Raw genomic sequence first — 24,183 nt, forward strand, 5'->3', positions numbered from 1 at the left:
ATTTTATAATATTACCTTTATATTAATATTGTTAGAGAAACTATTAACATTCGTTTTTATAAGCTATCTAATATATATTAAAAAATGTATAACACTTTTTTTTATGAATGTTGATCTTGGCATTTGAAAGATGATTTATTATTTCTCTGTAATATGACTAAAATAATTTATTCATGTGTTTTTAATTAAAGTCATGACTTTTCTATTATATATATTATAATATGTATATAAGGATCATATCTATTTTTATTTACTATTAAATAACGACATTCAGTATGCAAATAGTTTTAGTCAAGAGTATTTTCAATTGGGTTAGATTCCGAGCATACCGATGAATGTATTGATTTTACACTGTGTGTATTTTTTTGTGTCAGTTTGGGCAGTCTAGTCGTTTGGGGCTGTAAAATTCCTTTAATTTTTAACTTTGAGGGTGGTTTCTGGTATGAAATTAGATCTAGTTGATACTGTTTTTTTTGTTTTAAGTTTGAGGGAGGGGAGTACTTTTCGAAATAATCAAGAAAAACAAAAAAAAAAAGTTAAGGAAAAACGGGAATTATCGCGCAAAACCGTTTTTCGACAAAATCAATTTCTTTTTTGGTAGCTTTGAAACGAATAACCCTAGACACTTAAAATATTTGCATTTTCTATACATGATAACATTTTATAAATATTTTACCCTAAGTTAGAGGGTATCCACACTGGTGGGCCTCCCTCCTCACGCCATTCATGTTATGTACCATAAAGTTTTTTTTTTTTGTTATGAAATTTACTTATTGTTGTATATAAATATTACAGATTGTAAATATCTATTTTTATCTAATAAAAAGAAAAAAGAAAAATATTTTGATTTTTTTCAATGATTTTTTTTTTAGTTATAAAAGCTTTAATACTAGCCTTTTTATAGTTTTTTTTTTTCAGTTATTATCGATAAAACAATTTTAACTTTTTTTATCAAAACAATTGACAATTGAATAGAAATAATTTTTATTATATTACCATGTATTTAAAAATATAATTTTTTTTTTTATAGGCATTATAACTTCAAATTCGACAAAATTGTATATTTAAACGAATAACAATGATAGTCTGTTATCTTGTTGTTATTTAAAAACATTATTCATAGAGACTTAAAACATTTTCCATTATTATAATATATTTTGCTATACGCAATGACATTTTCAAAATATCTAGATTAATCTTAAGCTATTTATTCCCTAAACCTACCTATACATTTACACTGTTCTATGGTATAGTGATATTGACGCAAAAGTTAATATAATGCATGTAATGTTTTCAAAAAAATGTAATCAACCTACAATAATACTAATAGTAAAATAAATTACTTTAATATAAGAATACCAAAAGACATATGAACTAACTAAACTATACTTAGTGGTATAGACTGACAGACCGCCTCCGCTCAGAATCGTTTTTCATAATATTATACAATGATATATCATTAGATTCAAATTTAACACATCCATTTCCACTCGACCCACTCGACACCTAATGTATATACATCAGTGCGGTTCCCACTTGCCCATTTTTTGAAATGATTACTTCACGAAAACATGATATTGGATATAAAATAAAGGAAATATAAACCATACAACTCATAAAACGAATGTATTTCAATACATTTGTAGTGTAATTTTATACATGCGTCTGATAAAAAAGTAAACAATTTTAGAGTAAAAATAAGTTGTACATATTCACAATGTTCATAAAAACAGTAAAATATATTTTGTAATAGGTTTCTATAGGTACTGCCTTTAAAATTATGTGGAGTGACTATCGAAATATTCTGATTGTATCCTGTTTCAAACAATAATTTTAACTTAAATACTATTTTAAGTATAATTACAAAAAAAAAAAAAATTAAAAATGTGTTTTTGGCGGAACAAAATTATATAACGTTTACCTATAGTTTCATACTTATATGTAATATGTTTAAACCTTGTCGGGTTTGTATTAATATAATTTTTTTTCAATTTTTATAGAATGTTAGTATCAGAAGTAAATACTATGGAAATACTTTTTTAGAGTAAAAATTAAATTTAGATCGTCGTGCGAATTGTCATGCGAATACTCGTTGTGAACCGTTGACGATGGATCTCCTCGTAGAGCCAAGCTTAAATGAAATAATATTGCATATATTATTCTAATAAGAACAGTCGACGAATATTGCGATTCATCAATAAACAGAACAGGCCAATAAAGAGTGGTTGACTGTGGTTATGCGTATATAATAATATTCATTATAATTAAGATACGCGAGAGCGGAAGTCAAGTTCTTGGAGTCCATTCGCATACGGTTTTTGGCAACCGTTTACACATCATATACCGAAACGAACACGAGCTTAATTTTAGGTCAACATTTGTTTTTTCTCTCCCCCTCGGCATATGTGCCGTCTATACGTGTTTTTGAACGGTATGCAAATTTAATAGCAGTTACATAACATGCCTGGGGATGGAATTTATAAATGTACACACACACACACACACACACGCACGCACGCACGCACGCACGCACGCACACACACACACACACACACACACACACGCGCGCGCGCGCGCGCGAACGCACTCGCTCTAGTTCATATACAAAATATAGAGAATTACAGACAGAGAAATCGGTATAGTGGAGAAGGATAAATAGAATGAGAGAGAGAGAGAGAGAGACAGAGACAGACAGAGACAAAGAGACAGAGTGAGAGAGATGGTGATGGTGATTGGAGCGAGTGAACTCAAACGTTGGGGAATCATCCAGCGTCGGTCGGACTACCACAATTCCCCACCGTGTGTGTCTCTCTCTGACACGCACACAAGACACAAGCCTCCACCCACAAAACACTCTACAAAGGCGTACGCGAAGTCCGCTTGCACCACCGGTATTCGGTTGTATTTGTTGATGTCATCGTTGTCGTATTCATTGTTGTTGATGTTGTAGTTGTTGTTGTTGTTGTTGATGTTGTTGTTCGCATTGTTATTGTTTCACCCCCTCCTGTTGCCAATTTTCAATAGTCTTTCACTAGCTATCCGCACGTCTCCACAGTCCACATCTGTCCGCTTGTCTCGGGACGCTACGTCGGCACGCTCGCAAAATGGACGCCAAAAACTTAGTGGTAAGCAGTACGAAACAAGAATTTATATCATAGTTTGCAAACAGTAAAACTACCGAGTCATTAAGATATTATTATGTTTTACGTTAGTTCGATCTCATCCAATTTCGTGCTACGATTTCCGCTCGGTAGGTCACAGCTTTCAGATACCGCGTGGTCAGTGAATACTCAGGCGCGTCATAAATACGGCAGATATTTATATGGTTTTACATTTAATTTGTCATAGTTGCTAAAAAAAATTGTCTGATTTATACACAGTTGGTTTATAGGCAAAGCAATATTATTTACATCGTTTTCTTGCAATGCCAAATCATAAAATACCCTAATCAAGCAACTATTTCTCATTCTATTTAGATTTTTTGATTTTACTGTAATATTATATTTTTCCACTGCGCGAAAACTCTAAAAAATCATGTGCTCTTCAGTCAATACAATAATATTTTTACGGACCTATAGTTGAAATATGCTTTATGACAATGAGTTGATTGATAAAACAATTTTACATAAGTTATAAAACGTGGTAATTAATTGTGTTCTGCTTTAATGATGTAATAAGATATGTTACATACTTTAACATATTAAGAATTTAGTTTCTACACTTCTACAATGACCGAGCATACTAGGATGGAGGCAACACGCATATTTTGGGTCTTTTTAAACACCTATTTTCATACCGTCATTGATCAATGTTCTTTAGTCTTTATAATTAACATCATTAAAAATAGCGATTTTTTGTTCATTACCTTAAATGCGACCTTTATAATTATGTACCTACACATTCACAAATAACTACCTAGCAAATTCTATAGTTTCAACTGAAGTACTTTATAAAATTACAACTACATTACATCAATATCAAATAAAACAATGTTGTTTAAAGTTCCAACTTGACTGTTTGAAAACAACAGTATGGACTGGACGTATAATGATTGCAATAACAATCAAATGGGAATTAAGGTAGCCTATATTAAAATATTCTATGAGTAATATGGTTGTTTGAACTATTTTTTGTTAAAATCATCGCTTATACTATATCATTTTATATTATTGTAATTAACTTAAAAGTCAATATCGAGCTACTGTAGAATGGTCCATATATAAATGGGTGGTATAAATAGGTTAAAATCTAAATTAATCTAAATATTTTGAAAATTCATTGTGTTAAATAATGAAAAATAATTAATACCAAAATGTCTTGGGTTTCTACAATTAAGACTTTAAGATTTACAATAAAACAACTAAAATTATTTAAAGGCATGTTGTATCAATATATTTTATTTGTTATAAGCAGCTATAATGATGCTTTGTAAAAAATATTAAAGATTTAGTTTAGTTCCTACTTCCTACAAACAGTTTTTGATGTAGATACATTGTTCAATAATACATATAATACATTAATACATCTATATTATTTGTTTACAAAATTCTTACATGGTAAAATAGTTGATTATTTTACCAATTTTTTTATTTAAGCGACATATAATAAGTATAATATATTATATTGTTAGTATTTTTCAGTTGAACATCAATATCGTATCTTAAATTAAAAGAAAGTTCTTTAGTAGGCTGTTGAAAAATAAAACTTTTTTATTACTAATTTTCTCATTTTTTTTATTTTCACCTTACATACTCCAACTGTGACTTTGAACTTATATTATCGTTAAAATTCTATTTTTCCTTCCTGCTGGTACCCTGCTCATAATGACGTTTCATAAACGCTACCTTAAATTAAACTTATTCAAACTTATTTTACACCACTGGAGAGGAAAAAAATAAGAACATTTTCTCCACTTACATGATCCTTGGACTAACGTAGTTTATTAAAAGCTCTAACCAAATATACGTCAAGAACTCTTAGTTTTCTGCCATGGACTGAGTTTTCCATTTCTCAAGTACATTGAGTATGAGTACTCACTTTTTTATTCTATCCTTGAACAATAGAAGTGAAGATGAAGAAAATAAGAGATTTGGTAAGTTTATGGCCAGTCTGTTCTTATTTTCTGTGACATTCGGTTGGGTGCTTATGTGTAAAATCGATAGTTACAGTTATTTTATAAAATAATTCAAAATAATATACTTGGAAAATATATTTTTCACCATTATAATACGGCTGGACGTTCAATAATTTTAAATTTATACCCAAAACAAAACGCAAATAATCTAATATATGTTAGGTTCATCCTACTGTCATCGTTTATATTTTATTGAAATATTTTACTAGGTAGGTATAGTAACCAGTAGGTATCTACCTACTTTCTTTGTATTGGAATACATTTTACGCAATTATTGTTCATATTTCTTATATTATATTATTATACATATTCGTTTTTAAAACCACAATTTTACCTCTCAATTAAGTACTTTAGATCAAATTCATAACAGAATATTAGTGTATAGACATGGCTTAAATGTTCATTCAGGGAGGTTCAAACTTCAAATATTACTTTTTATTAGAAATATAACGATAATTTTACGTCATGACAAATCATAATATGTTATAATTATATAATAACACATATTTTATTGAAATATTTTTGTGGTGTATTTTTTTAAGAATGCTTATTAATTTGTGAACTTGCACTGTCGCATTATACACGTAGAAGGAATTCACCTAGGCACTATCAGTTTGAATCAAAGCGGGTCAGTCTCGAAAGAGTCAGTGTATTAATGAAAAAGCATCTTTGAACCTTTGTATTTTTCTGTTTTATATGCGGTATAATTCAAATACAAAATGTAGTATGAACTTTCTATTTTGAATCATGAAATAAAATATAATGGTGACTTCCTAACTCTACGTATAACAATATATAGAGTATATTATAATATACTAAAGTGTTTATTTTTTACTATCAAAATAACGACTACCTACCTATATATTCAATAACTTTTAAATTACAACCTATATGTATTAAAATTATTGTGTCATAAAAATATATTTGTAATACCTACTTTATTATATAGTTTTAATTTATACAAATTTTCCAAATATATTCTAAATTCTTATTTTTGCATATTATTAAAAAAAAAAAAAAAATGAAAGTGACGAGTGATATGGAAATGTATTGATTTGAAGGTAAAGTATAAGAAAATCACTCAATTCTCTGAATTGTCATTACCAAAGACATGATTTTATTTCAACGAAGGCATTCTACATTTGTATTAGTATACAAGTATTTTATATATATGCTGATTTCTGTATACCTATATTTTAACATATGTATACATGCAACTCTTTGATTTCCATGGAAATGGTACATGATACCCTCGTTACGATTCTCTGAAATAGGCAGCTGCATGTATGAGGCAGTTTTGACGAGGACCTTTTTATTGGTAAAATGAATAAAACAGATCAAGGGGATTTGACGTGTTATGAAAATATGAATATATATATATAAAAAAAAGAATCATAAAACAAATTTATGAGATGGGTGTGAATGCAATGCAGTTTAGAATTCTATATGAGAAGAACTAAAATGAAATGTTCAAAAGTTATACTAAAATCAGATACGAGAGTAGATGACGTGAAAAGCGACTAACACGATGATCGAGATTTAAAATGTTATATTCAACGTTTCGAAACGAGAAGGGGAGAGTAAAGAAAAAATATCATTTATTTATTTTTCAAGCAAATACTTTAAAAGGCGCGTTTAAAAAAAAAAACACAGTACCTTTACAATATAAGATATACAGGGTCATTCGAATTGTCTGTTACAAACATGGTTGGAATTACATTTGAACCAACAATATTGTGCGAGACATAAAGTTTGAACCACGCTGCATTCGCCATAGCTGGATGTTATTAGCGTGTATGAAACTTGACAAAACATGCCATATATGTATACACTATAACTTATTCATGGCGGAACGTTATTCAAGAAAATTTCCAGCGCGTCATCGATAAATCGTACGTGTTACGAGAACAATAAATAGAAATTTTCGTATTTTAAATACCAAAGTTGTACTATACCGTACAATATTATTATGGCCAACATACTCATCGCCATAAAATCTACGGTTATAGACGATTGTGTGCTATAAAATGTACACACGATTTAACATTGTTGTGTTGTGTAAAGAAAATGTGTTTTAACCGTTGGATGAGAACATTGTAAACGCAACGTGTTTTGTTAATAATAAAGATAATTTTTGGGTAGGTACCTACCTATTAAAAACCCTATAACAGCAACCACTAAGTAACTTTTCATATAATTGTGTGCATTAAAATGTTCGTCCAAACAGGGAGATATTTTTTTATTCAACGTGAGCTTAATCTGTGTGTCAGTGATAAAAAAAATTAAATTAACACGCACTGACGAAGGTATGTGTGAATATTTTTAGATATTTTCAGACCTATCACGTTAACGTATTATTCGATGCGATCGTTGAGTATAAAGTTACTATTACGTATTTAATAAAATTCGTTTTTATACCATTCTACGAATATTTTAGTATATTGTAATATCATGTTTTTAATTTAAAAATTCCATTACTCCTTTATTGTCACGATATCAGTTCAGTATTGAGATAATAATTTGTGCACTAAAAAGAACTTTTTGTCAATCATATTGTATTGTTAGATTAAAAACTTTTATTGCTTAAAAAAATATATTTTCTATTTATTGCCCATGCTTTATTTGATTAAAAAGATTTCCTACCGGAACTTAAATAATGATTTTATATTTTCAAGTGAATATGTATAAGTGGAATTTATTGAAAACCTATTTTGCGTTTTATGAATACAGGGTTTTATGGGTAGGTACTTATGCAGCTATGTGTATGTACTTATACTATCTACCAAATTTATTAAATTGTAATATTATTGCAATAAACTACGAGAATATTCTCGTCCTCAAAGGCCACTACTATTTTGTTATGTAACTCAATTTTCTATAATTTCCTATTTAGTGTCCGATGTTGTGCCTAGGACCTAGAGCAATCGAGGTTATTAAAATAATAAAATTAATTCATAAATTGTTATTTTAATCAAAAATGAAATCCTCCACGAGATATTTGTTCGTTCTCCTAAACTTATATTTAGACGTATGGACTTAGATCGTGCTTGACGATGGTGCCTGAAGTTTTTGAAAATATAGTGACATATTATAAAAATAAATGTTTTGGGGGATGGCAATATTATCATGATGTATTTATTATTGCAATACGTTAAACATTTAATGAGACATCGCAAATGTCCCAAACCTTAAAAATTCTATATTTACAAAACCGATAATAGACTTTCTATTCCATTCACTGATACGAGATACTGTCAAATTTAATATTGAACAATCTACATATTTAAAAATAACTAATAGATATGTTCAGCACAACAAATTTCGAACCTTTTTATTCGCCGAAACAGTTATACCAACACATTATTATAAACCCAATACTTCGCTTATTTAGGATTGAACTCATAATTGTGTTGACATTTATATTGGATTCTGAAAAATTGTATAGATTTTATAATATCATTATATTTGTTTTCCTATGGACATAAAAGTAACATAAAAGTATTTATTGATTAAAAATGTAATCAATTTGATACTTCAAAGAGGTTAGTTATGTCTTATATACAAATTATTCCGAAACCTATGAATAATGTTAGAGATATATTTTAAGCATTCGTGGTTTTCACTAAGCTCTTTATTAACTTATAAATCTGTTAATAATTATTATGATAACCTGTCATAATATGTAATGCATTTAAATTTTCTAATTTAATACATTATTATATTGACCATATTTGACGATAGAAAAAAATAAAAACCAAAGGGTTTTATTTCTTCCTATAGTTTATTAATTATTGCCTATGTAGTTTACAAAAATAGTATACACTATTCTACTAAATAGTAATGTAGGTAATATACATAATAAATAATATAGCTCCAATTAAAAAATCTCATTTTATATACCAGCAACCTTAAATTGCCACTCACACGATTGGAATATCCACTACTTCGTGATAGCTTTCTGATTAGTTGGTTTTACAGTAATTGAAAATAAACTTGCACACTTTTGTGTGTCAGTGCGCTTCTAGGTGGGAGTTATTTATTTTCGTCCATGATCTCATAACAGACGACGAAGGGAATGGCGACGGCGGTTCCCCTACCTACTTTCTATTCATTGGTCCGTCATTGTTCAATAGTATTGTAAGTATGCATTTACATTAATATAACTAGAAGTTAGGACTAGGTTTTATAATATGTAAATAAGATTTTCTCTGATGTCACGCCACGGCAACATTTCAATTATAGGTACGAAAATAATTATAAATACACACTAGCGATAAAATTACGTTAATTATAAGCACAAGATGACTAAATATTGTATATTATTTATTAGATATACTAAATTAAAAATTAAACTTGATATTGTAGTATTATGATGGTGCAATCTAAATGTTCAAGTACCTATACATCAAAATCAAATGTACAACTATTCATTCAAGCACAATTGCAATTATACCTACCTATAGGAAAAGAGTTCGATATAAATTCTTTTTTATATAAAAATAATTTAGGTACCTAACTGTTATTAAAAAAATCATGTAGTAGACAGTAGTTAGGTAACTTAAATACGATGCATTGACTATATCTGTACCAGTGTTCGGAACGTTCACTAAAAAAAATGAACTCGTTCACGTTCACGTTCACGTTCGTGTTTTTTTCAAACGAACGCGTTCACGTTCACATTCTTTCAAAAAATGAACGCGTTCATTGGGTCGTTCATTTATTTTTTATACATTTTTTTCATGAATCATTAACCTGCTGTAAAGGCTCAGTCAAACAGAGGGTGACTTTTTGTCCGGCAATCAAAAAATGAATCCGGACTTTTTGTACCCGGACTTTTCGGACGACGTTCTTTCCAAACACTGATCTGTACTATATGTCTGTATCTGTACTATATATGATGTATTGACATATCTGTACTGCTGCGTGGAATATAAATTTGTTTCAATACAATACAATAGCTCTCTCAATACCTTACCAATATTCTGATGGTCCTGTGAAAGGTGATTTTCAGCTATGTGCAGTACAAAATACATTGGCTGCATAATTAAACGGTGCAAAATAGATTCACTGAATCAACGAAAATTGATAATATGATAGAATAGGCATATTTTAATATTATGTGTGTATATTAAAATAATTGGTAATGATATATTAAAATGTTAAAAATCATTATAAACTACAATATTTTAAGTTCCAACCAATATATCTGATATCTTTTGACTTAAATTCATAGTATATTAGATTCTGAGCGGAGCAATGGACATATTGGTTTTCCACAGATGTTTGTTATTTTGTATGTGTGTCTGAAGACACTTTTCATAATTGAAAAAAACGCTTCAGTCATCAATATATTGATGGACATTATTGGTAGCAAATTTTATCTAGTTCGTACTTTGTTCGTATTTTTGTATATTATCATAATATTTTATAATGTACCTACACTTGGAAGTTGGTATACAATACAAATATTTATCTAATAAAATATTAAGTGTTCATTTTTGGTATGCTAAATGTGAAATGTAAAATGTAAATGTAATTTAAAAGAATAAATAATTTAGTGTAGGTGCAGTTTATGTTTATGTAGTTAATTAAATATAATCCAAAGTAATATAAAGGTGGGAGAAGCACTCCATGATTCAGCGTAAAATATATTATTCCAGCTATTTAATACATACACATTGGTATATCGCATGAAAATAAGTATCGAAGGCGAAGAACTATCTCAAGAATTCACCAAAGAGGCAATCAATTAGTATGTGGAAAAAAATTCGTCAATTTTGATTCATTAAAAAAATAAAAATAAAGAATGTTATAGATATCTATAATATATATGTATAATATTTATAATTAATATACAATTTTAAATATATCTACTGAATTAATTATAACAAATATGAAATAATAATAATATAATATAAATTTATATTACAAAGAAATTATATTATTGCGAAGAAAGTAATTTGTGCAAAAGACATAACCTATTTACGTGGAACCTTGTTTTAAATATTCAATCCTTAGCTATAAAAGTTGAACATTTTATAAATTTTTAACTAAAAAATAATTATTAAATTTTGTCAAAACTCGGACTTATGTTGTTATGCTTATAAAAAAAAATACACACCTATGTATTTTTAATATTTTTCAACTGCTATTGTAATATTATATCAGGAACCTTGCATTAAAATTTCAAGCTTTTTTACACAACAAAATTATTTTATTGACATTTATAGAAAAAAAAAACTAAAAAAATTGAAAACTGACAATGTCAGTAAATAGTTCAAAACAAATCAAAATATTTTGAAAAATTTTGAAAAATTTATCGTATATAGAAAATGCGAATATAAATAACCAGTAAAAGTGTCATGTATATACGTTTATTTGTTTTAGAGTTACAACAAAAACCAATATCGATTTTGTCGAAAACCATTTTCCCTTAATTGTTATGTTGTTTTTCCCGGCGTTTTTGAAAACTATTGGGAATTTTAAATTTTGATTCACTTTCCCATCGAACAAGATACTATTGAAGAAAATCGAAGCAGTTTTACTGCCCCAAACCGTGATGACAGACACAAAAAATAAATTTAAAAAAAAATCACACGTCATTGTAAAATCAATAAATTCATCGTTCCACTCAATCTGAAAGTGAGTAGGTCACTAAGAAAAATGTTTGGATTCAACGCTGACCATAATTAATAAATAATAATTATTATCACCTGTAACAACGTAATATGGGTTAAGTCCGATTAATTTAAGCTTAGGTCTCACAGTAAAAATTTACATTTCTTACAGATAAACGCCAACTGTAACTATATTTAAAATATGCATTAAGACGACCACATGTGAAGTCACCATCTCATAAGCGTGCATCACAGCAAATTTAAGTTCATCGTATGCATTTTAGAGTATTAAGCTTTATCATATTAAATATACGATAAAAACTAAATCTAAAACTGTTATCTAGGGCATGTCTTAATATTTTTATTATTTTTGCATTTTTAAATTTTAATATTTTATACATAGCAGCGTTATAACTCACTTTAAAATTAAAGTATCAAAAATACCTATGACCTAGATAATTATTACTTTATTACTTTAAATTTAATAATAAGTAAATTCACTCCGATGACTAATATTAAAATAATAATCTCAAAATTGGTTTTACTTTTTGAAAATTGTCTATTTTATATTATGTTAATTAAAATGTATATGATATTATGTTCAGTAGTGATCAAAATTCCAGAAAATTTCCGGAAAAAATTCGGGTAAATGTCGGAAAAAACGGTTTTTCCCAGAGCCTCGGAAAACGTGGAAAAATTGGAGAATATTGAAATAATACATTTCCGAAAGAAACCGAAGTTTTCGGAAAATTAAAAAATTTTATTTACGTTTAAAAATTAAAATAATCTGTGTAAAAAAAAATCATTTTAAAAAATAGATAACGAAACCTGTCATTGTCATTTCACGTTTGCCAATACGGTTATCAATGTATTATTGTATTAAAATTTAAAAATATTAATACGGATATTTCAATATTTGCTCTGAAAATAACGTAGTTCCATATCAAATTGGTATTTATGTGGGAGAGTGTAGTTACCCAAAAATAAATCACCTGTATTTTTAAATTTTAAAAATTGTACACTTACAATAATATATTGTCTAATTATATTTGTAATAACTAATAACTAATAAGTTATATAGTAACTGGCTGATAGGTTTATAAATTATATTACAGTGACTGGTGAGCGGTGAGTGGTAGTTTTTATATTTTAAAACTTAGTGAGTTGGTAATAAAATACACTAAATATATATTTAAATATAAAATAATATCAATAAATAATAAGAAATAACTAATTAGTAAATACTTAATAGTTAGTATTTTAGTTGTTAATATTACAAATTATAATTATTCATAAATCAAGTATAGAATCCTCTAGATTTATCCACTACAGACTTTAAGTTAGGTATGGTATATATAATATTCTGTATGTAACAATATGATTATCAACTATCATTATTTATTAGATTGTTTCCACTATACATTACTTTTTCAGTTCTTTAGAAAAAAAAACCATTTTTTTTCATTCATTTTTTCAATTTTTTCAGGAAAAAAACCAGTTTATTTCGTCAAAACCATTTTTTCCGGAAATTTTAAATGAAACCAATTTTTCTCAATTTTTCCGAAAAAAACGGGAAAAATCCAGGGTTTTTTTCGGAAATTTTGATCCCTATTATGTTGTACGTATTTTGTTTATGACAGAGACTACACATGCGGGTGAATTGTCATCTTACACATTATACAATAGTTACCTTCATATTTTAGCGTGGTTAACTATTATAATATAATTATGCGTAGTAATCATATTAAATTACTTCAATTTATATTAGTAATATAACAGCTTCAATAGAAATTACAACGAAATTTGTTATTATACGAGCTTTAGTTAAAATTCTGTTCATATTAACTTATTGTATTTTCCAAATACCACGTCATCTAATTTTAATGTTTGCATATTTATACTAAACAATATTGTCTTTATGCATTATTTATGAGTGCGTTGTAATCTACTTACTAATGTCTTACTTGTTATTATAATCTCTATATGTCTACTATTCTAAAATCAATATTAATATTCTCCTTGCGTGACGCGTATGTGTAACGAAATAACAGAGCATGATATACTACCACGTAGATCATTGATTTATATGAAAATATACAATAATTCGTCGCTGAGTTTCTAAAAATTATCTAAATTATGTGGCTAATATTATAGTAACTGACATTTTTCAACTCCTCTTAAAAAATCGTCATTTCGTTACTAAACTTTAAAACGAAAATATATAAATTTATTAGACCTGAGTTGACTAAATTATATATCCTATTAACCGAAATCGTACATTTTTATTGAAACCGTCTAAAGAAAATTGGTTTTGTAAGGCTCTAAGATATAAAACAGTTATACCTATATTCGTGAGGCGACAATAAATATGTTAAGAATTCAAAACTTGACACAGGTCTATTGATTTTCGATTATAATTTTAAACGACGAGACCGAAAATGAAATAATATGGAGCTGAGTACTACGGAAATATTATACGCCAAAAAGTCATTATAATTGTACAAACATTGACGGCGTGAACTTATAATAAACGTGCTTACTTATAATATAGGTACCTGTGTACGTTTTGATCGTTCCATTTAATATAATGTTGCCGTCTACGACTACAGAGAAAGGCTTCGAAAACGGTTATTAATTGGATTCGATATAAAAACTGGACGGTTTATCAGCGCGCCGTCAGATCGGTCGTTAAACCGGAAAACATGCGCGTTTCCGGGGATTTATTCTCTCGCACGTGGAATCTGTAATTAAAACTCACGACGTAAAACGTTCCGGCGCTGACCTTCCCCGCACTTGCTGCCCCGGCGTGGATAAAACGCGCCCGGTGTATATATAGCGGCGCCGTTGCACAGTTTCCACGGCCAACAATGAATCCTAAGTGACGGGTGGTGGGTGGGTGTAGCGAAGGGTAGGTTTTGGTAAAAGGGTCGAAACCAACGGGAGAACGGCCGAAGGGTTAAGACCGAGACGAGGCCGTGGTGCCGTGTGTTTGCGTTGTACCCCGAAAATGTTTATTGCACATTCCGAACACGCGCTTTTAAAAACTTTGTTCGTTTCTTACGGTGCAGGGTAAAAAGTGAATTAACCGAGGCAAGGTGCACCAGTCGTAGTGGCGTTATACCGGAGTTGTAACCGACTATACGGTGACTGCGACTCACCACCCGCTAAATTTACGCCCTTCATGCCTGTTCTTCGTATCTGCCACCCTTCGGCTAAGTCGAGTTTTAACACGTATAACCACGCACCACCCGCTGCATTGGGTAACGATAAGTCTGACAAAGTATACTATTTAATATATAGGTATAATATGTAGGTATATTATTTATACTCAACAATAGTTGGAAAGTAATAATAATACCGAAAATACGTGTTGACGTTTGGTTGACATTTGTGTTGTGTGTTTTTTTCATAAAAATCTAAGATGTGTGGCATGAATAACATAATATTTTAAAAATTCGTGGAAATCAAATTTAATAAAATGTCGACCAAGTATTTTAGGAATTAAACTACCATTTCTATTATAACTATGTATATATTATTATATATATTTATATACAATTTTCATAATCGAACAACGTAATAAAATATTTTGAAATTACCTATATAAAATATATATCTTGCTTCAATGTTAATTAAAATAATAATAACATATTTTTAATTATAACAACACTACGTTTCTACAGTAGTAAGAATAAGCCGAATTTTCACAACTCAAAGCAATGTAAAAATATTGAAAAAATACAAAAGGAATATTTATTTTTTTAATTTGCTCATAAAGTTATAAATCTTCGGCTAGTGGCAGTGAAAAGGGTTTTAAATCGATTTATCTACAGTACACACAAGTGAATTGATATTTTTAATACGTATAATATGAGGCTCAAATGCTATATTGTTTTATGGTTAACTTAACTGGATTTATGTAGACACCCCGAAATTTTACTATTTTCGATTTTTTTTTTATTTCTTTCTACGTGGCATGCTTGAACAATGAGCTTTGAATTCCTGAGGGACCAACAATTCATTGGATTAAGTAAACACCGTACTTATTCATTCTCGTACTCTATCACGAGTCCTGAACATTACTGACATTTGTAGAAATTCAATACAGAAATGCCACGATAATTTTGTTTGAGATCTGAATACCAATTTAAATATAAGAAGCTAATTATAAATCAAAAAATATATAAGACAACACAATATTTTAGAAGATCAAACATAAATAATTTAGTATTAAAAATAAACAAACTAAACTGATTCGTTTTATAAAAGATACTGTCTTGAAATTTTATTCTTCATAACTTTGAAATAATTCTTTTACAATGTTATCGTTTTGCAAATGTGAATTATCATGTTGGGAAAAAACTATCTATATAATTTTTATTTCTTTGAAAATACAAAACAATTTTGAAGGCACAGTAAATAGTTAATGTAGGTGCATTGGTGAATGGTAATCATTACGATGGAATACCCAAATAACATGTATTATATTTTTTAAGAATTTTCTACAGGGAAATATTATGTAAATACAGTGATTGATATTTGATAGGTGTGCGTATTTCTATAAAAATAACAAGTATTTGTGTAACATAATATGTGGTGCACAAAACCATTGTTAAAAAGGTTTTTGCACACTTTATTATATTGATAGATCTTAAAATTAATTTTTGGTCCATTCCTATAGAGGACTTTCGTTAAGTAACATACGTTTTCTAAGACTTTGGTATTCTTAAACATACATTTTCTAAATTTGATCTTTCTGAAACTTTATACAGCAGCTTGTATCTCTAAAAGGATAATCAAACTTACAGAAAATACTTATCATACTATTATTTGAATATAACATAAACAATTCTTGGAAATAGGGATCCATTCATCACTTTAGCTTTGAATCGTTTTTTATTGCAATTATTTAACATTTAATATTCTAACTCCAATGATTTAACACATAATTTAAAGTAACCTCATAAATTACGAGGTATACTCATAAGTCATAACACACAATACAAAGAAAATATTGATAAAATAAAGACTTAGCAACACTTGGTAACATTTTGCAAAATACGAGTATACTAAATTTACCAGGTGTGGGAGTAAATGAAGATTCAAATTTCCACCAATTAGGTACGTCTAAATGCGTTATATTCTCTTCAAAACTAACACTTCACTACAATAATATATTTACTATTTAGTTTATTCAGTCACTATAGGTACCTACTTGTCATACTCAATTGTCAATGTTACACGTTAAGTATATTTATTACAGTCAAAATACAGCACAGAAGGCTTAGCTTTATGCAAGGTTTAAATGGATAATAATATATTATATATATATATATATATATATGGCTCGTAGAATTAACTATTACTAAATTAATATAATAATATATGACTCTATGACCCGTCTTCATACTACCATAGATTAAATAACATTACAGATGGGTAACGTCAATTTGATCATTAATTATCGATCATTATTTTAATTTGGATTTGGCTCACTAGTAGGAGACGAGTAGATACATATTTCTCACCTTATCGTACCACAATGCACCACTAGTCGGTTAAATCCATTGGCGTTGCCTATCTAAATGGTTATTGAATCCATACGATACTATCAACCGTCTTATCAATTATCTATATGCGCCACGCGCAAATTTGACATGATTATCGTGATAAATGAAAAACTTCCAAAAGTAATAACTTTGAAACAAAGTCCTACTGCGAAATTAAAGTTAGCCTTGCCATCATACTCAACTACATAAGTTAAAAAAAAATTGCAAAAACAAGGGTTTCTGGTAAATTAAATTAAATATTTAGTATTTATCATAATATTGCTGTTATACATAGGTACCCAGTGGCGTGGTGAACGGTAATTTCAGAGGCAATTGCCTCTAAGATTTTTCTTAAATAGAGGGGTGGGTGGTAGCCGGTGGGTCCCCAAGTAAATGTAATATGATGATATACTCAATAAGTAGTTAATAACGATCTGATATATAATTAGTTATATTATATTAATACATTATTATGAATTAATACATGGGATATTTGTAATTTGCCTCTAGACAATTTTTAGTACCTACCATTATTATTTAGATTGTAATAAATTAGTTGAATTCAATTGTACGAGTAAAATAATTCTTATAGTTGATTTACACTAAAATAAGAATCTTTAGTTAAACACCTACAATAATGAAAGCATCAGTTTAATCAAATAGTATTTATTTATTTAATATTTACTAAAACTCCACACACATATTATGTATATTATATAGATGGAGTAATAAGTGTCTGGATATCTGAATACATTCGGTTCGCAATTGCCAATCGGTAGGTACTCAATGGTTTCATGGTAGTCCCTATGTATTATTCAGATAATATTCTTAACATTAAGAATGTCTAGAAATCACAGCTAGTCTTTGTCAGGTACACTAAAGAAGCTAAAGGCGAGAATATATAATTGAGTGGCTAGTTTCCAAATACATAAACTTAATATGAGTAAAATGTTTACTTTAGTCATTACAAATGTTAAACCACATTATAATTTATAATTAATATCAAATTTCCATTTAATAGCAGAATACATAGAGATGTACATAGGTATACTGCAGTATATGTAGACAGTGTTCGACTTACTTAAGCTTAATTGTAAGTTATAACACTCAGTGTGTAACATGTAGCACAGATAAATATCATAATAACTCACTAGTGGTTTTGACGTCATCGTATAAAACTACGCTTTAAACCGATACAAATCGAACTATGTTGCATAATATATTGAAATCATATCAAGAATCGAACTCATTATCTGTAAGACATCTCTACACAATTAATATAATAATATCATAATGCAGACAGCAACACTTGTAATCAAGGTGAGTGCAATAAACAATATCATATTTACATATAATATTATTGACGTTAATACGTTACACCCACATAATATATAATAACTAACAACAGTCGAATACGCACACACATCCAGGGCCGTCGGGAATTTGGGAGTTTACACGGTGAGCAGCTTCTATTTAAATAACTATACCTATTTTAAAATGTAATATATTTTATGTCGAAAAAAAATGAAAAAAATGATGATGAAATATACATTCTTTTCCCCATAATTAAATTCTTGCTTTCAAAGCTTTTCTAAACACATTTTGAATTTTACATAAGCTACTATAAAAAAATGTCGAAATCGATGTATAATTGAATATAAAATACAATAAAAATTGTAGTTATGATAAAATAATAACAACACATGTTGTCTATAACTCAATATTTGATAAATTAGTAAGTGGGACGGTACTTTTATATTTTCTCGTGCCGAAATCTCCCCAATCCACCGTGCGTATCAAACCAAGCATAAATAAAACTTAAAAGGGTTTCTAGGTATATCACATGGTTAAATTTAACGATATCAATGACACCAAACTCCTAAACATGCGCAGATGGTTATAGTCTATACTTTGTTGTGTGTTATAATACATAATTACTAAATATCTATATATATATATATATATAATTTATGTGTACTGACTGACTGACTGATCAACGTAGAGCCTATAATCTATGATAGCTATAGGAACTTGACACTTTGACAGTACTTTCGTACCAATATGTAGTGGTGGTCTAAGAAAAGATTTTTGAAATTTAAAAATGTTCGCATTTTAAAGAGTTGTGGAGGATTTTGAGAACCACGATGGTAATCTAAACAATTTTTTTGTTAATAATAAATTAAATTATTATTGAGATCGTTATTGGATACGATTGTATTTTAACCTGTAATTACCTATTTTATAATATTTATTATTATAGGTACTATATATTTTACCCATGCGGTAATCTGAGGTATAATACTTTCCTAAACATTTTATTTTAAATTACTTATCTAATTACTTATTTGATGTTAAAAAGTATTCAAAAATGAAATAAATAAAGTACGATCAATATGCTAATAATCAATAAAAAAAAATTATAAAGTAAATAATAATTCATGTTGAACATGTTGGAGTCAATCGGTTTGTCAAATAGTGCAAACATTTTTGTTAAGAAGTCTGTCGTATGCTGTCATGTCATAACCAATTGCTAGTAAAAATAAACAAATATGTGCTAATATTGTATTACCTATATTAGTATATTCATTATTGTTTCCATCATTTTAAAGATTTAATATTTTAAGGTTTACCAAATATAATAAATACAATAATTAAATAAAATAGCCGTGACTTATGGAATTAAAAAATAATCAAAAGATTTTGAAAATGCAATGAAGGTTAAAATAATAGATTAAATGTATTTTAGGTTGGCATAACATATATTAAAATAGCTATAGAAATCACATATATAAGTCGGATTTATTTAGTTCTGCTATCAATTGATTACCCGCGTGAAAAAAGTTACATATTATTACTATCCACCAATTTCAAATTAAATCTGTTAATTGTTTTTAAATTTTGAACACCGAATTGAACAAAGTTTGAATCATATAATAGTTGGCAATTTTAACGGGCAAGGAAGTCAGCTAGTATTCATATATATAATATAATCAAACGTTTCCTTACTGACTGATCAATGTAGAACCTAATCTATGATTAAGCCCGGATTAAGACATTTTGAGGCCCAGGGGCCAAAGTTTTAAAAGAGGCGCGCCTAGGCGGTCCCAGTACGAAAAAAAAAATTATAACAATAGTTTATTTTATACATTATGTTTATAATGTATATATTATTTAATATTAGGTACCTGTTATAATAAATATATATAGATATTAGGTACTTGGCAATAAATAATGTATTATTTTATTTATAAATCATAATTTATAAGCTTTTTTCTTCGATTTTTTAAGGTGATTTATGCAGTGTTATAGCCTATAACGAAAAAAGTAGTGGACAAATCTGAGGCCCCTAAATAAATTCAAACTATTGTGGCCCGGGGGTCATGGCCCCCTCTGGACCCCCCCCCCCTTGATCCGGGCTTGTCTATGATAGATTATCACTTGAAATTTTGACAGTACATTCGTAATAAAATGACGTAGTGGTGAACTAAGAAAATATTTTCCAATTTACACATTTTAAAATGTTGCTCACACAAGGATTTTGAGATCACGATGGAAATACAATTTTTTTTTTGCTTATAAATGATTGCCATTGGTACAGATTATAATAGTAATTATTATTATTAGGTATTGTTTATCATATTAACCTTTGATTTTTTTGTATTTTATTCTACTCCATTTCTACACCACTTAACTAAACATTATAATTCAATGTTATTAAAAAATGTGTCAAGTATAAATAATTCCAATAAGAAATCCCGACCCACTCCCGAATTTAACAATGGTTGGCACACTACCAAATGAGCAACACCAAGATAATGTAGTACTTACACAATATTAAGAAAATCAATATTTTATACTTTATGTTTTTATAATATGTTTAGGTTAATAACTTCAAGGGTTTCGACATGCTGTTTTAGGTGTCTGAATCCTTAGTTAAATAAAAAAAAAAAACAGGTAAGTGGATGTCGCTCTTATCAATTACATTATTATAAATTATTATGTTATTTCGTAGGTATTTATTACATTTAATGATAAAAATCATCAATATCTTTATATTAAAAAAATGTAAGAATGTGTTTGTTCATTATATATTTTAGAAAATAATTTATTATAATGTAATGTTTTCATCTAAAATATACTAATAGAACATTTTTAAAGAACTAATTATTATATTTAAAAGCTAGGTAGGTACCTACATTATATTTATATAAAAACATATACATTATATATATTTATTTTAATTTAAAAACAATTTGATAAATAGTTTGAGGGATTACCCTTTATCAAACTCTTCTAGTCATAATTTACCATACTGTACTTGTAAGATTATTGTAAGTCATCATCAGCTTCAATATAATATAGGTAAGTACATTGATTATACAGCGTAGTAGAAGCTTATTTAACTAATAAACATCTACCTATTTTGCATTTCAAACATTTCTATATTTTGAATTATTGATAATTCGGGACTTAAATATACCTTTACCAATTACAACAAACATATCTTTAATGAAAACCGATAGTTACTCACTAAAGTTTTAATAGAGCTCAAGATATTAATCACCATAAAGTATTTAATTTACCACATAGCATTAGAATGCCAGTTGAGAACAGAGAGAATATTATATTGATAGAAGTACGAAACGAAAATAAACATATTCTCATTTAACGATATTCAGCGGAGAACTACTAAAGAGATTTTCTAATTTATTTTGGAAGTTATTAATAATTAATCAACTAATGCAAATATATACATATAATAGATAGTAAACATATTTTGTTTAAAATGTCAATACAAAAAAATATCAAATACCTACCATTCGTGTTTTTTTATCATTTTTGGCTAAATATTTAACTTAGTGTCTATGTATAGGTACTAGCTGTACCTATACACATTTGATATATTATATTATTTTGGTTAGGTACTTATTTTAGTGAAATATTTGTTTATATTATGCTTAATCATTATTCAAAAAAGGTTAGTATCATTATTATAACACTAGGCCTAACAAAACAGGATACAATTTTAAACGGATACGTTATCAAAATCAAAGGATTTCATTGTATCTTTTTTCCTGACATCAATAACAATACGTAACAGTGGTCCCACCAATCTATATTGGAGAGGAAACATGCAGAAAAACCCAAAAGGCCTTTTCGTAAATAAACACTGCAGTGGCAGTCATGACGCGTTCTTCCGGTCAGTCGAGAGGGCTTTTTTTTATTTCCGTCAAATAAAAACCATCGTCGTAATCCGCTCCCCGACGACTCGACTATATTATTGTTATACAGAACAATGCGCAGTATTATATTACGAAAGACCATCACATTATTTAACGTGGAATTTTCAGACTCGTGACCACCGGGTTTATCATTTATCTTTTACTTATAATAAGTTATCGTAGCCATTGTCACCACTACATATTAATATTATTTATTTGTCATTGCATGGTATTAATTAATTATTGTAATAGCACTCACCGTGGCCGTGCCGGGCTTGACGGTGGCGCATGGCAGAATTGCGGTGCCGCCGATCTGTGACGTGACAACGGTGCCGTTTTCGGTGACGAACATGTTGTCCGGATTTCCGAGCTCGTTAATCAGTGCATTCCCCGGGGCATAGTCGACCGCCGATGAAGATCTCGACAAATGGCGTTTGTGGTGGTGCACTCTCCTCTGCTTCCTGTCACTGTCCGCCGCCTCACCGAAGTCAACTGCCGCCACTGGCGAACCACCGTCACTAACGTCGTCGTTGTCAGCCTGTACTCCACCACTGGGGTCTGGAAAAAAAACCCAAAGGATCCGTTAGACTGATCGAAACACTAATAATTTTCTGTTGCTAATGTGCGGTAACCGTGGTATGTACATAATGGTCTGGCACTGTGAACGGAATCGAGCAACTGCAGCAGACCGCAGTTGCATTAATTGCTGACGACAATTTATGCTTTTCACGTTTTAATGTTGATTTAGTATACTTTTCAAATGGCATAAAAATACATGTAAGTACCTATTTAATTCTCGTTATCGAGGGCCAAAGTTTATGGCGTTCTAAATCGTTTAAATATTTTCTTATAAAGTATCTATGCCCCCTGAATAAATTTTAATATGAAATTGAAACGTAGAAATGAGAACAACTATAGGTAGGTATCTTAAATGAAATACACTTTAAACGTATCAAAAAATAACAAAAGAAAAATACAATTAAAGCATCAAGATTAATTATAAGAATATTATAAATTGTGATGTTTATTTTTATTATTATTATATTATTTTAGATTCTGAGTGGAACGATGAATGTATTGATTTTACAATGATGTGTGTTTTTTTTTATTTTTTTTTATTTTTTTTTGTGTCTGTCATCACCTTTTAGGACAGTAAAAGTGCTTGGATTTTCTTCAACAGTACCTTTTCTGATAGGAAAGTGAATCTAGTTGGTACTATGGGGGGTCAAAATTTTTCCAATAGTTTTCAAAAGCGCCGTGAAAAACAAAAGAAAAATTAAGGAAAAACGGGAATTTTTACGCAAAATCTGTTTTCGAGAAAATTGATTTTGGTTTTTGGTGTAACTTTAGGTGACTGTAGGTACATGAAATGTTCACTGGTTGTTTATATTTCCATTTTCTATACATGATAAAATTTTCAAAATATTTTGATTTGTTTTGAGCTGTTTACGGACAATTTCAGTTTACAATTTAATTAGTTTTTTTTTTCTATGAATGTCAATAAAACTTTATTTGTTGAGTAAAAATACTTGAAAATTTAATACAAGGGCTCCTACTATATTTTTACAATGACATTTGAAAAATATTAAAAATCGTTAGTCACAGTTTTTTTTTTATTAGCATTTAAAGTTAAAAAAATTGACGAAAATATGTAAAATCAC

At 28.7% G+C, this 24,183-nt stretch overlaps 1 protein-coding gene across 7 annotated transcripts in view; it reads right to left on the bottom strand.

Annotated features, from left to right (window-relative positions):
• LOC100164904 overlaps positions 1–24,183 on the bottom strand; it is a 224,385-nt gene that overhangs the window by 15,393 nt on the left and 184,809 nt on the right. For all 7 annotated transcript variants that reach the window (XM_029490139.1, XM_029490138.1, XM_029490135.1 and 4 more), the window contains one exon: positions 22,782–23,080. In XM_029490139.1, coding sequence (XP_029345999.1) covers positions 22,782–23,080 — 299 coding nt within the window. The remainder of the gene's footprint in view (positions 1–22,781; positions 23,081–24,183) is intronic.

This window comes from Acyrthosiphon pisum, chromosome A2 (assembly GCF_005508785.2).
Source record: "Acyrthosiphon pisum isolate AL4f chromosome A2, pea_aphid_22Mar2018_4r6ur, whole genome shotgun sequence".
NCBI lineage: Eukaryota > Metazoa > Arthropoda > Insecta > Hemiptera > Aphididae > Acyrthosiphon > Acyrthosiphon pisum.